This window comes from Spinacia oleracea, chromosome 3 (assembly GCF_020520425.1).
Source record: "Spinacia oleracea cultivar Varoflay chromosome 3, BTI_SOV_V1, whole genome shotgun sequence".
NCBI classification, from domain to species: Eukaryota; Viridiplantae; Streptophyta; class Magnoliopsida; order Caryophyllales; family Amaranthaceae; genus Spinacia; species Spinacia oleracea.
The window spans coordinates 98112583-98136419 of record NC_079489.1 but is presented as its reverse complement, the minus strand read 5'-3'; the positions used below and the strand labels follow the sequence as shown (position 1 = coordinate 98136419).

The 23837-nt window shown below is 40.7% G+C and overlaps 1 protein-coding gene and 2 pseudogenes across 1 annotated transcript; 1 reads left to right on the top strand and 2 right to left on the bottom strand.

The window, feature by feature from the left end:
* The first annotated feature begins 1768 nt into the window (after positions 1-1768).
* LOC110795075 (uncharacterized) lies at positions 1769-8410 on the top strand (annotated as a pseudogene).
* Positions 8411-9991: 1581 nt separating this feature from the next.
* On the bottom strand, positions 9992-11398 carry LOC110785879 (photosynthetic NDH subunit of subcomplex B 1, chloroplastic-like; annotated as a pseudogene).
* Positions 11399-17883: 6485 nt separating this feature from the next.
* On the bottom strand, positions 17884-20448 carry LOC110783434 (uncharacterized). The gene is made up of 3 exons (XM_056839432.1): positions 20023-20448; positions 19506-19853; positions 17884-19404 (listed from the first exon to the last, which is right to left on the bottom strand). The coding sequence occupies exons 1-3, from the start codon at positions 20446-20448 to the stop codon at positions 17884-17886; spliced, it is 2295 nt and encodes a 764-aa protein (XP_056695410.1).
* Positions 20449-23837: the final 3389 nt, after the last annotated feature.

Sequence of the window (23837 nt, the reverse complement as noted above, 5' to 3'; positions counted from 1 at the left end):
TGAAGATTGTATGGTATTTTTGGAGGATTTTGTATTGATTTTTGTATTGAATATTGAGGTGCAATTTTTGTATTACGACGTTATGTCTTGAATCTGCCTCCGTTAATTCTTGGAATTAGGGGGTATTTATAGGGGGAATGTCTGCTAAACGCCAGCCATTGCCAGCGCAGCACGCCGAAGCAGCGCCCAGCGCTGGTGATGTGGCGTGAATGCCACCAAAACAAGGACGCGGGCTCCGTCCTTGATGTGTCTTCTATTGATGTACCTTCAAACGAATAGTACGATGTTTGGCACGTAGTGTTTTCTTGGGGTTAAGACTTGATTTTGCTTCTAAAAACAAGCCGTTTCGGGTTTTGAATTTCGGTTTTACGGGACGAGGCCCGGCTTGCTCGGTTTTGTGGGTCGGCGCCCGAATTTGACTTGCCTTATATGATTTTAAGTGGAAAAGGCTTAGTAAAACCAATGGAAGGGTCTACTAGATGAGATTGTACTTGGATTTTGAAATTGGTTTTTGAAAATTGTATTTCTGTACCGAGTTCCGGAAGGGGAACGACCTCGGGGATTGGATTGTGGCTCTTGGATTTTGGACATGCTTTTAGCAATTGGAATTTCCGCACGGAGTTGCTCCAATTACCTAACAAGGATAATGGTATCTTCATCATCCAAATGGGGAGACACAAATTAGGTGTCTACAGAACACTAGTGGAAAAAACGCCTATTGTAGCCCCCTTGTTGAGGGGGGCATACATAAGTGAGCCTCAATAACCACCCAGTCAACGCGGGTCAAATATTTTACTAACAGATTGGGGCGGGCTTTTGTGGGGTTCGCTTCTATAGAAACTGTTGAAGGGGGCTTTTGATTGCCCGCCTCAATAGACACTAGTCTAAAGGGGCGGGCTTATGTTTGTTCGCTTCAACAAGTCTTCACAATCTACTGGTTTTGATTCTATCTCCTCCTCATTTCATCTGTTTCATTTCTCTCTCTTCTCTCCCCTTTCCCCTCTCCTCTCTCTCCTGGTTCAATACTCCTCAAACCCGCTATTTCGTCAACAAATCGGGCTCCCTCTCCTCACAGTCGTTGGCTTCCATGGAAGCTTTTCCTCCGCCTTCCATGGAAGAGTTACAAAGCTAGGGTATCTCCGCGACCTCTCTCCCTCGACTCTTCAAACTCGTCGATTTGTCTCCCTCCTCAAGCTAGGGTATATCGATTCAACCGTCATCTACTTAGCATTCTCGAGGAAGACGACGTCGTTCTCCAAATGAGGTAACTCTTTCATCTCTCTCCATCTCTCCTGCATTCTTCAATTCTTTTAGGTTTTTGATTTTTCATATTATTTTTTATTAACTTTTTTGATTTATAATTTAGGTTTTTGATTATTTTTGTTGATTTTAACGATTTTTTATTTTCTAACGGGAGGTGCGGCTCGGGTTTCGGTAGGTCGTGGGTGGTCGGATGAGGCGACGCAAGCAAGGTGATGGCTTGCTGGTGGCTCTGATCTTGCGGTGGTAAATAGATCTTCTTCTTCTTCTTGGAATTACTCCCATTAGTTCCAATTAATGATTTACAATTGTGGTGAATTTAGGTTTTTTATTTTAGGTTTTTTGTCTCAAATTAGTTGCCGTGGTGGTGGTTTATAATCTGAATTCGTTGATGAGTTTCTAACATACAGTTCCTTTAATTTCTAATTGGAAGAGAGTCAGGCAACTAAACAGGGGATCAAGCCCGTACTATTTAGAACTTTTATGCTTTATCTTAGTGCTAGTTAGTATGTTGTTGGAGAAACTTGTTGTAAGACCATCAGATGGTTGCGGCAATGTCTACATCTGGACAACTTCAATGAATATGTCAGGGCAATCTGAATTTGTAAAACCAATATTTATTACATTCTTATTTTGATGTAAATTTGCGCAGACTATGAAATTATGCAATATGTGCTAAAAGTTGTTCTTTTATTAGTAAATTTGCAGCACTAGATGAGTGTATGGCAGTTATCCCTTTTATTTTTACTTTTGTTGTTCCTGCCTGCTAATGTTTTCTACCTGATGGTCTTGTGTTCAGCTTGTTTATTTTCCTTTTGTCTTGCTATGTACCTTGCAGTTGCCCAGATGTCTTTGTCTCATGTTTTCTGTACTCAGCTCTAGTTTTGCATTGTTATGATTGACATAGAGTAATTATATCACAGTTTGTTGTGTGAACTCCGTTAAGGTTAGTTTCAACAACAGCTTCCCTCGTTCTTTTTGATCAGAGGTTGAATCGATCATCAGAAGAAGAATTAGGCCAAAAATTATGCTAGAGAACAAGACACTTCATGCTTGCTTGTTGAATTTTTCCTAACATTTTCAGACACAAGTCCTGATTTCCAGTTCCCACCTTTTTATATATGAGTTTTGCACTTGGCTTGGGAGCTATTTGAATCAAAAGCACATAGCAACCGAAGTGTAGGATCTTTAAGACAAATGATTTTATTTTGCAGCTATATATCCAAGTCCTGCAGCATCTAAAGCTGAGTTATATGAAGTCATGACCAGTATGGTTTATTTCAGGATCACAACCATGCTCAATGTGGAATTACAGAGGTATTCTACTAATTGTTTAATTTCAGAAAATAGGTTGATGCATTTTTTTGCTTGTATATACATATACTGCTTTCCAATTTCCATCATCTGTCTTGTATTCCTGGCTGTCATCTCATAGCTTTCTGAATTAATGTTCTTTTATAATGTTATGTCTGCAAACAAATGGAATGACGACAGTGTAGTAAACTGAAGGATTTGAAGACTGCATTTCTGACAGATGACGCAACAACAATTTGTTTAGAGGTGATTCATCTTCTTGAAATCGAATTCTTTGATTGAACTTATGTAATTTTGGGGAGGTTTTAGTTAATAATGATTTAGCGAACACGATTTTATATATTTGATTGTTTTGGTTAGATTCTGGAGAAAGAAGATCTTCAAGTTGCAGGGAAAGAAAGGGAGGCTCAATTGTCACTTCAGTTTCGTGATATTGCCACCATTGTCATGGAAAACACCATTAATCCTGACATGAAACGCCCTTACTCGATAACTATGATCGAACGTTTGATGCATGACATCCATTTTGCTGTTGATCCTCATAAAAGTTCCAAAAAGCAGGTTTAGCACTGTTTTATCTACTGTATTGCTATGCATAATTCTTCTGATTTGTCTTATTTTGGGACATTTGATTAGCTGTATCTTTGATTGTTGCACTTTCTAGATTACAGTATAAAGTTAAGATAAATTATGGTTCTATTGTGTAGTTTAGCTCATAAGTTAATTCTATGCATCGTGAATTACAGGCACTAGATGTTATTCACCGGCTTGTAAAGAAATTTCCCATCAAAAGATCTCCAATGAGACTTCGACTTACTGTTGGTGAGCAGAATTTTTCCACTGTATTGGAGAAGATAGGCACTTGGAATGGTGAGATTGTGACTATGGATGAATCTGGAACTCAATTTTCACTTGTAAGTTCGCAGATATCTCTGGCTGCTTCTCACTTTCTGTTATGATATGAATTCTTTTTACTCATATTTTTTTACTTTTAAGTACTTGATTATCGTACTTTAGCAATTAATCAAGCGTATTCAATGCCTTTTTATGAAGTTGCATAAAAGTATGTCTTTGGTGATATGCAAGGTGATGTTTGGGTTGTTTGATAACTTGTTTTCATTAGGCAAGTGCTTTTTATGTATTATACAGCAGTCCTGTGACTCTTTGAGTCTTGGCAATGTTTCTTTAACAGGTCCTATATACAACGGGTGTAGTTTTACAACGAAGATTGGTACCCTAAATTTCATTCATGTCTTTTAACCCGTTTGTGAAGTTGACTTTTATTGGATTTGGGGTGACTTTTATGTGATTTTGGTTAACTAAGTTCACTGCATACAGATACACCGGTCTATGGTATGAATGTTTTATAAAGTATCCTAAATCAGTAAATTGTTGGTGAATCTATGGTATTTTGATTATAATTTTCCTATTTTGGCACCAACAAGATAAGTGATTATACAATGTAGTGGTTAATCTGCTTTACTTTCCCTAGGTCTCATTTTATTACCTTACACCTTTTCTTGCAGTCTCATTGGCTTTCTGGCATTTGTTTTCATGATCCTGCTTAACTTTCTAACATGGAAGATAATTTATTTTTTATAGATGGTTGCTTTTATAGAGATGTTAACCTGTCTCCCTTAGAGGAATACACTACCTATTTTGTGTTTGCACTTTGCAAGGATCTTCTGCCTCGAGGTGGTAGATTTCACTTGATAACTACTAAAGAATTTTCATATGAGAAATGTACAGTTGTGTTCTTGTTTTGGGATTATTAGAAAATTGTCTCTTACTATAGAAAAATATTATCTGAATTATTGTGTGATTTTGACCTACTAGTCTATTACCATTTTATCCTCAACTTGGATCAAGGCAACCTAATTATCATACATCTAGACTTTGTGCATTTGTTTCTTAATATGCTGTGAAATATAAATTAAAGCCGGAAAATGTCAGCATGATTTCCAGAGCTTTTTATATTGTCCTGGTAATTAGAGGGGGAGTTTTATAGTATGTTTGGAAACTCGAAGGTAATGGGGTAAACTATATTACAAAGAAAACAACTATAGATGTCTGAATTAATTTGCTTATTTTCTTGGAGGGAAACTTTGCAGAAAAATATGTGCATATCTTCTACCCTAATATGGTCAAATTAGTTTTTCACGGTTTGCTTTCAATATTTATGGAAAAATTGAGTATTTTACCAATCAAATAATGGAAAAATTATTGATTTTGACAGCCTTACTTTTCTAGTGTAATCCCCAATGTCACACTTCCATATATTTCAACATTGCTGGTTCCCAAATACAGTGTTGGTGAAAACTGAAAAGAGCATGAAATCACCATACTTTTGCAGGTTTGTGAAGTTGATCCAGGTTTATATCGATAATGCAATTGGTTGGTGAGAGACTTACAGGGGACGCTGGAACTGGTAGCACCTTCTGTTCATGCAGGGGAAGCTGCTTGTATATGAACCATCCATTCTTGTGAATAGCACTTTTCAGGTATTGAATTGTATGTGCTATTAGTGTTATTAGTTTATTACCATTTCTTATAGTAACCTGGTTAAAACCAACAAAAAAAAATATGTTGGGACCTCTGCAGAATAAGGTAACCTAGTGACCAATAATCTGTGCTTATTTTAATTAGTAAGCAGTGAAGACAACCAAACTCCAAGAAGATATAACTTGCCTGTGGTCCTGTGATTTTTAAGAGATCAAGGTTAATGTAATACGAGGAACTTGGTGATTCTGTGAATCTGAATTTTTTTTCAAGATTCAATTACCCCAGAAAACGAGGAAATAAAACCATTTAATGATACTCCGTACTAATATTTTGGCAACTTTAAGATTATCGTATGTTTCTACTGGTAGTTATGCTTTCGAGGTGAATATATTTTCACACAGTGGGTTGCAAACTTGCAATCAGTAGTATAGCTTGTACTGTCTCATAACAATTTATTTTAAGTAGCTTTGTTAGGAACTTCTATGAACAAAACTTACCTTTAGAGAAGTGAAAATAACAAACCCTCATAAGTTATGAACATTAACACCCGTGCAAGAGTTTAAACTCATAACTTACTTGGAAGAATCAAAGCATTACATAAACGATACAGTGAACTGTGATTTATAACACCTAATTAGGACGGTAGTAAGCCACATAAAGATTATCTTTTTATGCTTCAATGGAATGTAAAGATAATATCGTGAGTGTGAACTTTGGTACTCTATAGCTCATATATTTTCCTTCCATCTTGCAGGGATCGAGTCGATTGGAATTAGAAAGTCAACACGGCCGTAATTAAGGTTTGTAATGCATGATCTAAAGGGAGCTAAGTGGCCGGATTAGAGAAATTTGTTAGACTAGCTCTCTAGACTTTTGTCTTTATTTGTTAATATTAGTTTTAATTTGTTAGACTAGCTAGCTAGGTGTTTAAAAATTGTAAACGTACGTACTATACGCTTTTCTCTATTGGGTTAATATAAATGAAGTTAATTTAATGATTTATTAATAAAAAATAAGCAGATTCATACCTTTGCTATTCTGGTGTTGATTGGTGCGTGTACAGGTTTCAATGCTCAATGGTGTATATATATATATTTGGTTATTGCCACCTATTTTATATTTTAAAAGAATTTGGAAAAAAAAATAATGTTGTTGAAGGGGGCTTTTAATGTACCCCTCGACAACATATGAATTTATGGCGCCAATGTACAGGTATTGGCGCAAAAATAAAGGTCTGTTGAGGGGGGCATTTAAGAAGTGAGCCTCAACAGAGGTGTCTGTTGAGGCGGGCTTTTGTAAAGCCCCCCACAACAGGTCCTTATTTTTCGCTTTGGTTTTGGCCTGTTGAGGCGGGCTTTTGAAAGCCCCCCACAACAGACTACCTGTTGAGGCGAACAAAGCCCGCCTCAACAGCTATGTGAGCTGTTGAAGCCACGTCTGTCGAAGCGGGCCTTGTTCGCCTCAATAAGCCCAAAATGCCCCCCTCAACAGGTATTTTTTCCACTAGTGGAAGCCCCCACTTTGACTGAGCGTTCGGTCAGGATAGCGCAAGTCAAAGTACTTCGAAAGGGACGGAGAATGATCAAGATGTTCTGCAATCAAGACCACTCTTTGTACGCCGGTACCTGCACAAAACAGGCATTAGAAAAAGGATAGAGTCTACCTCCGTGCGGTTGTGATGACTCTGATTTGTACTTGTATTGTTCTTCCGCCTTTGGTTCGGGACGGAGCTTGGCATCGAAAATTTGAATCTTGAATTTTTGAATCTCGGATTTTGAATCTTGAATTTTTTAATCTTGAATTTTGATTTTTGAATTTTTGAATTTTGAACACCCGGGGTTGATCCGTTGGGGATGTGCTTTACTGGGGAAAAGAGCTTTTTATTGGCCCTTAAGATTTTGAAATTTCGGCTGACTTTCCTGGAGCTTGGGTCCGTTGGGAGTCGAACGCCTGTGTCGTTGTATTTTTTGGACTTTGTATTCTTGAAACGCTCATCTGTTTGTGCTTGGAGATACGGGTGTATACCCGTATTTTCGAAGGATCGCCTGATTCGACGTTTGATGCTTGGTGCGGAAGACCGTAGCAGCAAAGGACGTGCAATCAGCACGGGAGACCGCGCGCTGTAGATTTCTACGGATGCAGCAGGCAGCGCCCAGCGCGAAGCTCGGCGTTAGGCGCGGGGCTGAGCTATAAAAGCTCCCCTTGCCGTGCCATTTTTTCAGGCACACTCTCTTGAAGTCTTTGCTCTTCTCTCTCAAAGGTCGGTTAGCCTCTCCCTTTAATCTTGTTCTTGCCTTGTCCATGTAAGATTTCATGTTTTTGCTTATGAAATAATCTCTAGGATTGCATGTAGCTTTGAACTTTCTCGTATTTTGGAATGATGCTTGTATGCTTAAGCTTCTTGAATTTTGTTGAGAATTGTTTGATAGCCACCTGAACTGGAACTGTTGGAACTTGTAGATTTGAATTTTTGAAAATTTTCTTGAATCTTGTACCTGGTATTTGTAGATAGTTGTCTCACTGGTGACCTCGCGGGGTCTCAAGAGAGAATAGGCTAGGATGCCTAAATGTTGTTTGTAGAGCTTTGGAATGCTGCCTTCGGCATGGGTAGCCTAGGCGTTGGTGTTGAACTTGTATACCTGCTTCGGCGTGGATAGCCTAGGCGTTGGTGTAGAACTTGTATACCTGCTTCGGCGCGGATAGCCTAGGCGCTGGTGTAGAACTTGTATACCTGCTTCGGCGCGGATAGCCTAGGCGCTGGTGTAGAACTTGTATACCTGCTTCGGCGCGGATAGCCTAGGCGCTGGTGTAGAACTTGTATTTTGAACTAGAGGTCCTTGGATAAAGTTGTACTGCCACTGGGGATTTTTGAATTTTTGACTTCGTACAGGCTAGTATAGGATAGCCTCTAAACTTTGATTTTTGTACGGGCTAGTATAGGATAGCCCCCAGTTTCTGATTTTGACACTTTGTACTCTGCTTGATTTAGTATGCCTCCTCATACTCGGAGGAAGCTTGCCGAACTTCGGTGGTTCGAGCTGCTGAGGAGGACGCTTCGGACGATGAAGCGGCTACGGTAAATGCGACGGATGGGGGAATGGTTCCCCGGAGAGCACCCACTTTCGTCGGTACTGGCTGGAGTCCTTCCGATCTGGTGTTTCGACCGGAGTTTCACTTGTCTCAGCGGCCTCGCGCTGGCTTGGTGAGTCTTGTACTATGCTTTGAATTTGTATCTTGTACTTGTATAGGTTTTGAGCTGATTCGTTCATCTGCAGGCCGATGGAGAGCCGTTTCGCACCTTTTGGTCCTTGGCAGAGCTTCAGAAGGCTTTTAAAGCCATCTGTGCTGACGAGGAGGCTATGGAGATCTGGTTGGAGACGGGCCTGGTCGATTTCTGGCGTGCCATGGGAGATACTCTGAGGAGAACGGGGATCAAACCCCAGCTACAGGCTTTGCTGGAGCGGTGGTGGGATACCACCAACACTTTTCATATGGCATGGGGGGAGATCACCATTACCCCTTTTGTGTTCGCCATGATTACGGGTCTTCCTTTTTCTGAGAGGAACATGACCTTCGATTCAGAGCTGACGTGGCGCTCGGCCGCTGCCAGGGATTTGCTTGGCCCTGTTGTTGACTTGTCGGATGATGACACCCATGCTTCTGTGACGGTGATCATGGACGCTATCCGTAGCGTGGGTGTGTCCTCGGAGCAGAGGGTTAGGCTCTTCCTCTTAGCTCTGATGAGTAGGGTGGTGGCCCCGAGCAGGAACAGTCACTAGTGGAAAAAACCCCTATTGTAGCCCCCTTGTTGAGGGGGGCATACATAAGCGCGCCTCAATAACCACTTAATCAACGCGGGTCAAACCTTTTACTAACAGGTTGAAGGGGGCTTTTTGGGTGTTCGCTTCTATAGAGGTTGTTGAAGGGGGCTTTTAATAGCCCCCCTCAATAAACACTATCTAAAAGGGCGGGCTTATGTTTGTTCGCTTCAACAGGGATTCACAACATTTAATTTAATTAAAACTTCTCAACGCCAAACCTTCTCACCCTAAACCTTCTATCCAACGCAACGCATCTGAAGGCGATCGACTTCTCAGCTCTCCTCACCCCGCGATTCCACCACCACCATCACCACCACCACCTTCCTCACCGCGCGGCTCCACCACCACCATCTGAAGGCGAGTTACCCCCGACCGTCGTGTTTCCTACCTCCGTGCGACTCTGTTTCACACAATCTGTCAAGGTTAGTTTCTATTCGATTCAGTTTCTAAGACCATGAATTCCAGTATTTACTGCTTGAGTGCGACCTACAAATTGGGGTTTTGGCCGAGTCTAATGGAATGAATTGAAGTTGAAGATGAAATGATGATGAGTACATAAATCTTAGGTCTATGTTGTTTTTTCAATCTTCTTTTTGTAGATTTGGATTGTGGGGTTCGTTTGCCCCTTAGATACCCTTAAGTTGAATGTGTGTGCAGATGTGCTAGATCTAGTTCACCTTCGAATTGGTTCTCCTAAAAAGGCAGAATGTTGTAGTCTTGTTAGTAACCTAGTGGTCATGTGTGTGGTCAAAATTTGTTGTATACATGTGTGTGGTCAGAATATATACACTTAGACTGCATTCTTACAGTGTTATCTTTCAAAACAACTGCTCAGATGCAACTGTGACGAAGATTCAATGTTTCGGAATTGCTAGATTTGCATAGTTTTTACACGGAAGTGTGCTATAAGTTAACTTTTGCTTGTACTGGGATTCTGAGAATGAAGGTTCACTATCTGTGGCTTTGTATGAGTAAAAAGGGGGGGGGGGGGGTGATTGAAGTGATAGTGATAGTGAGAATCGGTCTTGATTGCTTTCTGATTTCTAAGAACTAAAACTAGAGGTTGATGTCTGTTGTTTTCTGATTTCTAACAACTAATAAGAATCAAATGATTCCTGACCAGGTGTTGTTATAAACACGATGCTTGTTTCTTCCCCAACAATTTCCTCCACATCTTCCCTTAGTTTCTCATGTGGCTTTAGTTTAAGTAAAAACAAACTTACATTGTCTGAGCTAGTAAAAATTGCTTCCAAAAAACTACATATTTTCCCTTTTCTGCTCCTGCTTCTTTATATTTAGCTTCCACAGCTTCTTTCAGCTTCCTTGAAATTGAAACCTTTAAGGGGGAAGCTAGATGTTGTGGTATGTCCTTAACTGGCCGGCCTAACCATTCAATCATCTGATGGTACCTAGTGTAACATTAAAATCCCATAAGAAAAATAAGGAATTGAGTTTTGCTTATGTATTAGTTGTATTCTGTCAAACTAAAATCTCTCACATGTTATATCCTCCTCCTGAAAGGTTCATACTGTCTGGTGTAAATGTTTCAGACAGAAGGAGTCCAGCTCCTGCTGCATTTACATTGGGATAAACATAGCTAACTCCATCTCTGGCTGTTGTCATGAACAAAAATGCTGCATGCCCTAATCCTGCTAGTTTTGTAGACAGTACCATGTCATAATATCTATTCTGCAAGAAAATCCAAAAAGAAATAAGCTATTTCAGTTTGTATAATGTCTACTCTCTTTCTATGAGTATGTAGTTCTGATTTTCAAGATTTTCTATTGCTTGATCTTTTGAATCCTGTTCTGTGATCCATTTTAACTGTGATGGTAATCCCAATATGCTACAAGATATTAACAGTTGGAAGGTATGATGCTTAAGGGAAAAAAATGGGTGACCAACCTTAAGAAGTCCAAGCATGTCAGTGTACTCAGGATCAGGAAAGTTATCATCAAGATCATAAACAGTTGCCCACCTCACATTTTTATTCATTTATAAGTCTGTTTACTCCTAGCTGATGTAATTATATCAATCTGAACACCAGGGTACCTATCCTTGATCAACTGAATTGCTGGGAAGAAAAGCAAGTTATCATAAACACCACCAGAAACTACACAGCACCATCTCCTGACATCTCCTCTCACCTTTGATCCCAATGATGCAACCTCAACTGCATATCCCTGTGGGAACTTGAGGAACCCGTATGGGTTTTCGGGATTATCCCGTGGATACGAGTCCTCATCTTGCTTCCCATCACTAAACATTGACCCGTATTCCGTATCTGGTTCATCCTCTCCGTCATAAAATAGATCTAACCACGAGTTTTTCTTCTTCGCTTGTAGCAGAACAATTGATCTTTTTGCACTAGGTGAGTTTTCTAGTGGATTCAGAAACAAGAGTTTTGTAGTAAGGTGGTTGGAATTAGGCAAGGAGGAAGGAGAACTGAAGAATATTGGAGTTAGACTCTTTGACAGTAGAGAAGTAGCCATATTTGAAGCAACTTTGAAAAATAAGCTTTGTGTTTTGGTTTTGGCAGTTGGGTTATAATTGGATAAGTGGACAACTCAGATTTCATTTCCTGCCTCACATTTGTTTTTAAAGGTTGTTCTTTTTTGTCTGTTAAAACTCCCCCCCCCCCCCAACTTTGAACTAAAGAACCTAAGGACTCATTTGATTCTTATTACATGACTAATATACATAGTTTTAACTTTCTAAACCTCATTCGAATCTATTTATGCACATTTAAGGCTCATTAGGTCGTTATAGGTCATGTTTAGAGCTAAAATGACATTTTCGCTCCCAACTTTGAACTAAAGAACCTAAGGACTCATTTGATTCTTATTACATGATTAATATGCATAGTTTTAACTTTCTAAAACTCATTCCAATCTACGTATGCACATTTAAGGCTCATTGGGTGGTTATAGGTCATGTTTAGAGCTAAAATAACATTTTCGCTCCCAACTTTGAACTAAAGAACCTAAGGACTCATTTGATTCTTATTACATGACTAATATATATAGTTTTAACTTTCTAAAACTCATTCGAATCTATTTATGCACATTTAAGGCTCATTGAGTTGTTATAGGTCATGTTTAGAGCTAAAATGACATTTCCGCTCCCAACTTTGAACTAAAGAACCTAAGGACTCATTTGATTCTTATTACATGATTAATATGCATAGTTTAAAACGCATTCCAATCTACGTATGCACATTTAAGGCTCATTGGGCCGTTATAGGTCATATTTAGAGCTAAAATAACATTTTCGCTCCCAACTTTGAACTAAAGAACCTAAGGACTCATTTGATTCTTATTACATGATTAATATACATAGTTTTAACTTTCTAAAACTCATTCCAATCTACGTATGCACATTTAAGGCTCATTGGGTCGTTATAGGTCATATTTAGAGCTAAAATGACATTTCCGCTCCCAACTTTGAACTAAAGAACCTAAGGACTCATTTGATTCTTATTACATGACTAATATACATAGTTTTAACTTTCCAAAACTCATTCGAATCTATTTATGCACATTTAAGGCTCATTAGGTCGTTATAGGTCATGTTTAGAGCTAAAATGACATTTCCACTCCCAACTTTGAACTAAAGAACCTAAGGACTCATTTGATTCTTATTACATGATTAATATGCATAGTTTTAACTTTCTAAAACTCATTCCAATCTACGTATGCACATTTAAGGCTCATTGGGTCGTTATAGGTCATATTTAGAGCTAAAATAACATTTTCGCTCCCAACTTTGAACTAAAGAACCTAAGGACTCATTTTATTCTTATTACATGATTAATATGCATAGTTTTAACTTTCTAAAACTCATTCCAATCTACGTATGCACATTTATGGCTCATTGGGTCGTTATAGGTCATATTTAGAGCTAAAATGACATTTCCGCTCCCAACTTTGAACTAAAGAACCTAAGGACTCATTTGATTCTTATTACATGACTAATATACATAGTTTTAACTTTCTAAAACTCATTCGAATCTATTTATGCACATTTAAGGCTCATTAGGTCGTTATAGGTCATGTTTAGAGCTAAAATGACATTTTCGCTGCCAACTTTGAACTAAAGAACCTAAGGACTCATTTGATTCTTATTACATGATTAATATGCGTAGTTTCAACTTTCTAAAACTCATTCCAATATACGTAAGCACATTTAAGGCTCATTGGGCAGTTATAGGTCATATTTAGAGCTAAAATAACATTTTCTCTCCCGACTTTGAACTAAAGAACCTAAGGACTCATTTGATTCTTATTACATGATTAATATGCATAGTTTTAACTTTCTAAAACTCATTCCAATCTACGTATGCACATTTAAGGCTCATTGGGTCGTTATAGGTCATATTTAGAGCTAAAATAACATTTCCGCTCCCAACTTTGAACTAAAGAACCTAAGGACTCATTTGATTCTTATTACATGACTAATATACATAGTTTTAACTTTCTAAAACCCATTCGAATCTATTTATGCACATTTAAGGCTCATTGAGCGTTATAGGTCATATTTTTAACAACTTAATTATCTCTATAGTCTGCAACTATATCTTTTTATGCTTCAATGGAATGTAAAGATAATATTGTGAGTGTGAACTTTGGTACTCTATAGCTCATATATTTTCCTTCCATCTTGCAGGGATCGAGTCGAATGGAATTAGCAAGTCAACACGGCCTTAATTAAGGTTTGTACGTAATGCATGATCGATCTAAAGGGAGCTAAGTGGCCGGATTAGAGAAATTTGTTAGACTAGCTCTCTAGCCTTTTGTCTTTATTTGTTAATATTAGTTTTAATTTGTTAGACTAGCTAGCTAGGTGTTTAAAAATTGTAAACGTACGTACTATACGTTTTTCTCTATTAGGCTAATATAAATGAAGTTAATTTAATGATTTATTAATAAAAAAAATAAGCAGATTCATACCTTTGCAATTCTGGTGTTGATTGGTGCGTGTACAGGTTTCAATACTCAATGGTGTATATATATAGATTTGGTTATTGCCACCTATTTTATATTTTAAAAGAATTTGGAAAAAAAAATGTTGTTGAAGGGGGCTTTTAATGTACGCCTCGACAACATATGAATTTATGGCGCCAATGTACAGGTATTGGCGCAAGAATACAGGTCTGTTGAGGGGGGCATTTAAGAAGTGAGCCTCAACAGAGGTGTCTATTGAGGCGGGCTTTTGTAAAGCCCCCCACAACAGGTCCTTATTTTTCGCTTTGGTTTTGGGCTGTTGAGGCGGGCTTTTGAAAGCCCCCCACAACAGACCACCTGTTGAGGCGAACAAAGCCCGCCTCAACAGCTATGTGAGCTGTTGAAGCCACGTCTGTCGAAGCGGGCCTTGTTCGCCTCAATAAGCCCAAAATTCCCCCCTCAACAGGTATTTTTTCCACTAGTGAGTTGGGTGCACATTAGCTTCTTGTCAGCTCTGCAGGACATGAGGGTTGTCTCGAGCTACAGCTGGGGTGGTCTGGCATATAGCCACCTCTTGTACGAGATGAAGTGGGCCTCCCGGACTGCGCCGGAGAGTGAGCCGAGCATTGCTGCTCTGTGGAGTGTGCTGGATGTATTTAAGACTCCTTATACTTTGTGCCTTGTACTTGTCTGTTTGTATTTTGAACTTGACTGATGTTTTTCTTGCTTTCTTGAAAGATTTGGATGTACGAGCACTTTCTGAGTTTGGCGCCGGATCGTACTGGAAATGCGGCTTACCCGTATGCTGCTTCTTGGATAGGAGCGGTGTGCAGGAGGGTGCCTCTAGCGGCCTCCCGCAGAGCTTGGAGAGTTTTACCTGCTAATGAGGTAATATTTTTGTACTATTTTTCTCTTTTGTATTTGTACTTGTATAGTTGCCTGAGTTGTCTGCTCTGTGGGTGGTGTGGCGTCCTTTTGCTGACGCGCCTGTACCTGCCTCGGCTGCTCGTGCCCATTTCTTGGCTGGACGGCGGGTTTTGCTCCTGGGGGTGTATCGCCACATGTGGTATCTAGGGGAGTGAGTATCCTTTCAGCACAATTCTGGGGATAGGATTGTCCCCAAGGACCCACCGAGTCCATGTTGGCGCCGGATGAAGAGCTTGCCCGGCTCTATGTGAATGCTAGGGGCGATGCTGTTTGCCGCTCTAGGAGGGACTTTGTACAAAGGAAGGGCAACTATGACGACTTCTTGAGGAGGCTGGCTCCACCAGTACGCTTCGTACTTTCGGTGAGCTCTTGAACTTTGTATCTTGTATTCTTGTATTCTTGTATTCTTGTATTCTTGTATTCTTGTATCATTGTATTCTTATATTTTGTATCATTGTATGAATGTTTGTAGGAGGATGAGGTTGATCCTGAGGACATTCCCTATGCTGATAGGGTCATCCGCTATGAGAACTCGGACGGGGAACAGGTGGAGGTGACCATCCCTGTAGCTTCTCCTCCGCACCGGAGATCGTATGATGTTGTACCCGAGCATTATGCAGCTGTATGTGCTGTTGCATTTTCTTGAAACTAATCTTGTATCTGGGAATTGATCTTGAATTTTTTATGCAGGCGCCTCGGGTGAGAGTGCGTCGCTGGATGCTTTTGATTGATTCTTTGAAGAGGCATTGTGCCAAGCTGACCCAGAAGCTTTCTGGCCGGGACAGAGAGGTGCTTTTCTTGATTTTTAAATTTGTATTGTGGAAACTCGAACTTGGATGTTGATTCTTGAAATTTATATTTTGTATAGGAGCGTCGTCAAGGCCGCAGAGGTTCCGTTGATAGGGAGCCCCAGGTGGAGACTTCCTCGAGGCAGGAGGGACCGAGTTTGGACCTAGGATAGGGGTCAGATGCTGGTACTCATCAGAGGCACTCTGATGCTGATTGGGAAGCTGCCCCTTTTGTATATGTTGATCCTACCAGGCATTCCTTTGGGGGTGCAAGCAGTTCGAGGCCTTTTGTTCCTCCTCCCGGTTACTATTTCGGAGGGAGCGGTCCTCAGCCTTGGAGTGCAGATCCTTGGACTTGCTGGCAGGAGATGGAGAGGATGCGTTAGGCGCAGATGTTCGAGACACAGCGCCAGTTCATGGCGATGCAGCAGCCTTATCAGTACCCTTCCCCTCATCAGGGACCCTACCGTTCTCCCGGTACTCTTCGTATCTCGGAGCAGGATCCTGGTACCCCTGGGACAGAGCTGGATCGGGATTTGGAGCGCCTTAGGAGGCGGAACAGTAACAAGGAGCCCATGGTTGATATTACAGCTGATGATGACTCGGATTGATCCTGCATGGTAGTGAGTTCCAGCTTGCCTGGGTTGATTTTGTATAGGTCAGGTTGTATTTGTATGGATTTGTATGGTTGGACTTTTGTACGGCTTGAAATTTTGAATCTTGTATGACTTGAGTTGGATTTTATTTGATGGTTTTGTACTTGAAACTTGCAAGGTTTGGAATCTTTGAATCTTGTATGGTTGAAAATTTGAATTTTGTATGCGTTGTGTGTGCTTTGAAATTTGTAGCTATATGCATGCATGAAAAATTTGCAAAGTTTGTAAAAAAATTTGCCCTTCTTTTTTTTGCCAAGCAAGCAAGGAGCTATATTATATATTAAACACCAACAAACAACTCAGAAAGAGGAGAGGCAAACCTTCTAGGAAGGACTCCCTCAAAGCTCAAACTGAGAAAAACAGAAGCTCAAGAGAGCAACAGACCAGCTAGTTACGAGGCTAGAAGCCACTCCCTTTCCCTAGCTTTAACTTTCTGACTAAGAATGCTCATTACTCTATGTTTAACAATATACTGAATAGTTTTGACAGTACAAGCTGTGGATGGAACAGACTGTTCCCATATAGCTAGATTCCTAGCTTTCCAAATCTGGTACATAGTACAAGCAACAACAGCATAAGTAACTTTCTTGGTAAAAGAGTTTTTGCAGTATCTATGGATCCACTTAAGAAGAGTGAAGAGATTTTTCCTGGAGGTATTGAAGCCAAGCCAAGCCAACACCATGGAACTGCATTCCTTGCTAAAATGACAATTGAAGAACAGATGAGCACTAGATTCAGTGTCATGTCCACACAAAGCACATGTTTCATCTATAGTAACCCCATATCTGTAGAGTCTTTCCTTGGTCTTAAGTCTATCCTGGAGAGCAAGCCATATGGTGACTCTATTCTTGGGTAGAGTATACCTATTCCACACAAAATAGTGCCAGTTGACTTTTGGGATCTGATTACACAGGTTTTGATAAATTACCTTGATAGAGTAGCTAGTAGTAGTGAACCAAGAAATGGAATGTAATCTGTCAGAACATTCTTTTTTCACTTTGCAAATATACTTCATAGCCCAACTGGCTGCCATAGATGGACTGTAATCCACCCAATTCCTTCTTTTCACATAGACTGCATGAACCCACTTCACCCATAGGTTGTCTTGTTTTTGAGCTATGGCCCAAGCCAGTTTCCCAACTGCAGCTTGATTCCAGAGAGCTAAATTTCTGAAGCCAAGACCCCCTTGAGTTTTAGAACCAAAAAGAACATGCCAAGCCACAGGACCTGGCCTACTGTCATCATAGGTTCCATACCAAAGATAAGCCCTACACAACATTAATTTTCCTGATAACAGGGTTAGGGAGAATGAAGATCTGCCCCCAATAGATGCTTATACTCATCAGCACAGAATTAACAAGTTGAATCCTCCCTGCAAATGAGAGATGTCTTGAACTCCAAATTTTGATTCTAGAAACCATTTTGTCCACAAGCTGATCACACTCACCAATGTGAAGCTTTTTTGTACTAATAGGAACACCTAAATACTTGAGAGGGAGAGTGCCAAAAGAGAACCCAGAGAGTGTTCCAATGGCATGCTTTGTAGAATTATCAACACCACATCCGTATACAGAAGACTTGCTTGGGTTAGCTTCGAGCCCAGTAGTGTTGGAAAACACTTGGAACCCCTCCAGTAGCAAGGCAACAGAGTGCATGTTACCATTACAGAACATCAGCAGATCATCAACAAAGCATAAATGGTTCGCTGAAGGGATCTACATCTGGTGTGAAACTTAAAATGAGCACATTCACCAACAGTTTTCATGGATCTTGAGAAATATTCCATACAGAGAGTGAAAAGCAATGGTGAGAGGGGATCCCCCTGTCTTATCCCTCTTCTTGGCTGGATAAGGTCAGTTGGCTCACCATTAATGAGGATAGAATATCTTGTAGTGGAGAGACATGTCATAATAAGTTGAACAAAAAAGGGGGGAAATCCAAGATCCAACATGACTTCCTCAATGAATGTCCACTCAACAGTGTCATAAGCTTTCCTAATATCCACCTTCATTAGGCAACAAGGCTGAGTCAGAGATTGATTATACATCTTAATGAGATCCTGGTAAATGAGGACATTGTGCAGAATGGATTTACCAGAAACAAAAGCACCTTGATTGTGAGAAATCACATCAGGAAGAACCTGACTCAACTTGCTATAAATAAGTTTGGAGATGCATTTATAGATGACGTTGCAACAAGCAATGGGTCTGAAATCACTTACAGAAGCAAGAACTGGCAGTTTTGGAATCAAGGTGATGGATGTCACATTGAGTTCTTTGAGAATCTTGCCTGTGTAGAAGAAATCAGTTATAGCTTTATGCAGATCATATTTCACAATGTGCCATGTTGCAATGTAAAATTGACTATTGTAACCATCCAGGTCAGGTGCCTTATGGTTAGGAATAGACCATAACACAGCTTTGATATCATCCATGGTGAAGTTACAATCTAACAATGCCCTATGAGCATCATTGAGTCTAGGGCCTCTACTCATAATTGCAGTGTTGACATGGCACCTTTGGTCCATCTTATTACAGAACAGATCTTTGTAGACCTGAGAAAAAGCCTTTTTTACCCCATCAGGTGTTCTAACCCAGTTTTCATTCATATCCTGAATGGAGTGAATGGTATTCTGCTGTCTTCTTTGTTTTATACTCTGATGGAAGAGTCTGGTGTTCTCATCTCCCTTTTCAAGCCACTGGATCTTGGCAATTTGTTGCAAGAAGGACATGTACACCTGGTGTGCACTCTTGTAGGCTTCTGCAGCTTGTTTCTCTTTTGTAGCAGCAATAGCATCACTAGGATTAGCATGAAGAATAGCTTGTTTTGTCAACGGGTCTGCATAGGTTCTCACGTCATTAGCCTCCACATCATTGAATCCCTCCTTGTTAAGGAGTTTCAGATCTAGCTTGAGCCATTTCAGTCTCTGGAGTATTCTAAACATGTGACACCCATGAACATGTTTATTCCAGTTACATTGGACCACCTCAATAAACTTATCTGCACAAGTCCACATATTATAGAATCTAAAAGGTCTTCTGATGGGATTGTCATTGTAACTTTTAAGAACCATTGGACAGTGATCAAACATACCCTCAGGTAAGATATGAGCCTCCACATTAGGAAACAAATAAGTCCAACTTGTGTTTGACAGAACTCTGTCAATTCTGGAAAGAACCCTATCCTCCCCCACCTATTTATTGCTCCAAGAAATTGTCTCCCCATAGTTTTAATTGTGGAAAGGTTACAGTAGGCCATGCAAGATCTCATAGGTTGAATTTCCCTAATTCTAACTGGTGCACCAACTCTATCATCTATGTCCATTAGGGCATTAAAATCACCCATAATGACCCAAGGTTGAGTGCAGTGGTCAGCAATCTGAATCAAGGCATTCCACAGAGGGACTCTATCCTTCATATCATTCATGCCATAGATAAAAGTTCCAAAGAAACCAGTACCAGTACTTCTAGGGGTGATAAAACAATTAATATGTTGGCTACTCATAGCCTCAATATTCACTGTAAAAGTATTAGGATCCCATGCTAAGATGATTCTACCAGAGGTAGAATGGTTCACATTGGTGGTGAAGCTCCAACCAGGACAAACATTCAGGTAAAGATCACCCAATTTAGGCCTCTTCACCTATGTTTCCAGGAGGCTAACCAGTTTTATTCTGTGAGTGTGAATGAATCTCCTCACTTCATTTTGTTTTACTTTCCTATTTAGCCCCCTGATGTTCCAGCTCAAGATACTATCCATTGGATCTAGGGGTCATCAACCCCTGGTCCAACAGACTTTCTTCATCCATTACAGTCTCAACTTCATCATAATCATCCATGTTGAGAATCTGGAAGCTATTTCTTGTGTTAACTGGCTTCAGTTGCTGGCATTGCTGCTTACTGAAAGAGGTGGCCTGCACAAACCCATCAGTAGCAACCACACCATGTGTACCTTCCCCTTGAGCCATGGTAGTCTCATCCTCATGTGTTTGTATTGGGGCATTCACCACCCTTGCCTGCTGTATAGGTTTAGGTACCCATACCTTCCTCTGTGGGGGCTCCAAAACTTTAGAGCAAAGTGTACTCTCATGACCAAACCCTCTATAGTGAGAGCATAAGATTGGAAGCCAATCATATTCCACAGGTTGATCAACTACATGACCTTTCTCATTGACAAATTGAATCTGTTTAGGACACAACTGACCAATATTTGCCTCAACTAGAACCTTGGCAAACATCAACTTGTCTCTATTCTTAGTAGCTTGGTCCACTCTAATGGCTTTCCCCACCTGACCAGCTATCTTGAACAGACTTTTTTTCCCCCCAATACTTAACATCTAACCCAGGAAGTGTGATCCATAATGGGACTTGTTTCACAGGGTCTTTTGCATAGTTGACATCTGCAAACCAAGGTTTAACAATCAAAGGTTTTTTGTCAAAAAAGTAAGCATTCCCCTGAAGGATGTTGTGATAGTTCTCCATTGTAGTGAATCGGACAACATAAATGCCTTTTCCAATCAAAGCAACCTTGTCCACCCCCATTTCCCCCCAGATTCTATGCACAAATCCTTCCATCACATGTTGAGGAGGATTAGCTCCCAACACATAGCACACAATAGCTGATTGCCAAAAAGCAATCTCATCCTCAATATCTTCAAGTCTAATTGTAACAGGGGATGGAACAGGGGAATTCTCAATCACAACAGTTTCATTAGAATCAACATGGACATGTTCATCATTATCACAAGAATGCATAATCACAGGTTCACAATTGCGAGAATGATCAATCCTAGACCCATTACCCCCATTCTCGCCAAATTTTAAGTTCGAAGAAAAATGGGTACGAATATCATGTCCAGATTCAACTCTATTAATCCAAGCATGAAATTCATTACGCACCTGTGAACGCATTTGCAAAGCAGCCAGTGAAGATTTGGGGGTGAGAATTTCTAGTTCCAATAAACTCGGGTCTGGGTCTGAAATCGAACCCTCCGAAATTGCATCATCATCCACCATTGAAGGAGGTTGAGTGTTCTTCGAGGATGCACGAGTAATAGGCTTAGTGAGAGCATCCTTATTCTTATTCGGTTGTTTTCCAGAAGATTTTCCATGGTTCTTTCGAGGTCTTCCCATGGTGTCGAAGGAGGTGAGGTGATCGCCTCTTCGAAACCTCTCAACCACAACTATTAATTTTTTTTCTTTTCTTTCCTTCTCTTGGTTTAATTTGCCCATTTTTTCGGGTGTATGTACCCACTATAAGCCCCCACTTTGACTGAGGTTTTTTGGTAAGAAAAAGCGCAAGTCAAAGTATATTCAACTTTTACTTATGCATATGCAGACTCGACTTAGAACGCCGATCTAGGACTAGAATGCTTGAATTTTGAATAAACTGAACCGAAATCTGCCCGAAGCGTTGATCCGGACTGCTTGAATTTGCGCGGCTTGCGGCTTTGGAATCTTGAATAATGGAGGTTATACTCTGATGTCCGAAACACTAAAGAGTGTGTACTCGGAACCATAAAAGAGGACGGTGGCCTCGTTCTTCGTTGTGGGCCCCTATGCCTGGCGCAGGACAAGGCGCCTGGCGCCAGCGTGCTGTCGTGCAAGCCGACTCTTGTATAAATAGGGAGCTTGTCGGATCATTCTTTACATCAATCCTTCCCTGCTATTCCTTGCATACTACTTCCTCACGAAAAAGAAGAGAGAATATGGCTATGTTCTTTGAAAATGCCTTGAACTCTTGGCTTGGTTCGCTAGGCAAATTGGAGAAAAGGTAGCTCGATGGCATGCATCTTGGGGTGCTCGCCTCCTTCCGGTTTGTAAAGCTGGATTTGCACTTCATTCTTGCTGCTTTGGAGGCTTGGGATCCGAATCATCATGTCTTCCGCTTTGGGAATAATGAGGTATGTCCCCTCCCTGAAGAGTTTAGCTCCATATTGGGGTGGCCCATTATGTCGGAGCCATGCATGCCTAGTGTTGAAGAACATTTTTCTTGGGCTTTGAAAGATATTTGGGCTTGAAGCCCCCACTTTTGAGTGCTGTTGTATACGGCAGAGGGGTGGACTTGTCCCTCCTTGTCTCCTACTTTGCTGGGCTTGATGTTCCCAAGGTTTTCCACTTGAGGGCCTTGAGTTTTTGTATTTTTGCTCGCTTCTTCTTTTCGAAGCAGGGGTTTGGCAATGGTGATGCCTCCCTAATAGAGTTTGTAGAGAAGTTTGCTAGTGGCCGGGACCCAATACCGCTTGTGATTGGCGAAACATTGATGGGCCTTGACATGCTGAAGTCAGACCCCTCCTCTTTGTCGTCGGGAAGTCCGGTATTACTCCAAGTAAGGATCTGGAGCCTTCTTGTATGTTGAATTTGTACTTGTATTTGAATTTTGAATGTTGAATTTTGAAATTCATTTCTTGTATACTCCCCAAGGTTTGGCTTATGGAGAGGCTCATGCTGGTGGCACCACCGGAGAACATGGAGAGCTATAATAGAAAAGGGTTCACCGTGTGGCCCATGATGTATGGCCGACTTTCATTGGACGAGTGGCGAAGCGCACTCTCTGGGATTGAATCTTGTATAAGGTGGGTAGTTCCTTGGTGGGGAATTGCTTCCATGAGACATGCCCCTGGTTCTACTGCTTTGAGGGTGCCAAGCCTCACAATGCTAGTCTTCTACTCGCCTGCTAGAGTGATGAGACAGTATGGCTTGAAACAAGAAGTCCCAGATTGTGCTGAAGAGAGCCTGAAACCTGTTGCGTTGAATGCAAATCGACTTGAAGTTTGGAGGCGGTATTGGGTCGCCAAACCATTCTTGAGTGTTCTGTTCCCACCTGAGTCAATTACTCTGTCTGCGGGGTATATTATATGGATGAAAAGCCCAAGCCAGGGGGACATTCCTGTCTCCGGACCAGCTAGAGTCCGAGGTTCTAGAGCTAGACGCCCTGCATCAACTGATTATGAAGAAGGTGACGGGAGTGTGGCCCGTCCAGTGCTTGACCGATCTGAGTCCAAAGGAGGTTCGTCATCCTCTCGTTTTGGAAGGCTTGCAAGTTCCTTCTCCCGCCGCTTGGGCAAGGGGAAGATTGATGATTGATTGTAGGAGGAGCCGGGGGATAGTACTCAAGGTGCAAGGACTCAAGAGCATAGTCGCCCGACCCTAGATCTTTGTAGGCTGAATGTGTTTGAATTGTACTAGAAGGAATTGTGTTTGAAGAATGTGTTTGGAAGATGTGTTTAGAAAATGTGTTTAGGAAGTAAAAAGGCTTTTGAACTTTGCTTCACTTGATCCGAACATTGTATTTGAATTAGCTTTGAAGGCCTTAGAGTAAAATAAAAAGTTATTATGTTAAATTCCGCTTGAACATGCTTTGCTTTGAAATTGGCACATTTGGAATAAAGACAACAACAATTAGATTTTGAATTTTGAGTTTGATTTGATTTTTAGGATGCCCTTAATTGAGGAAATTTTGAATTTTATTTGTATTAAAGCGGCCGGGCCTCGGAATGAGGTTGCCTACGTGTCCCGTTAAGGAATCAGGCCGAACGTAGTTCTGACTACCTTACAGAACTTTGAATTGAATTCTTGAATTCGAACATGGAACTTAGACATAGAACTTCTTGAGTTGATCGAGGTT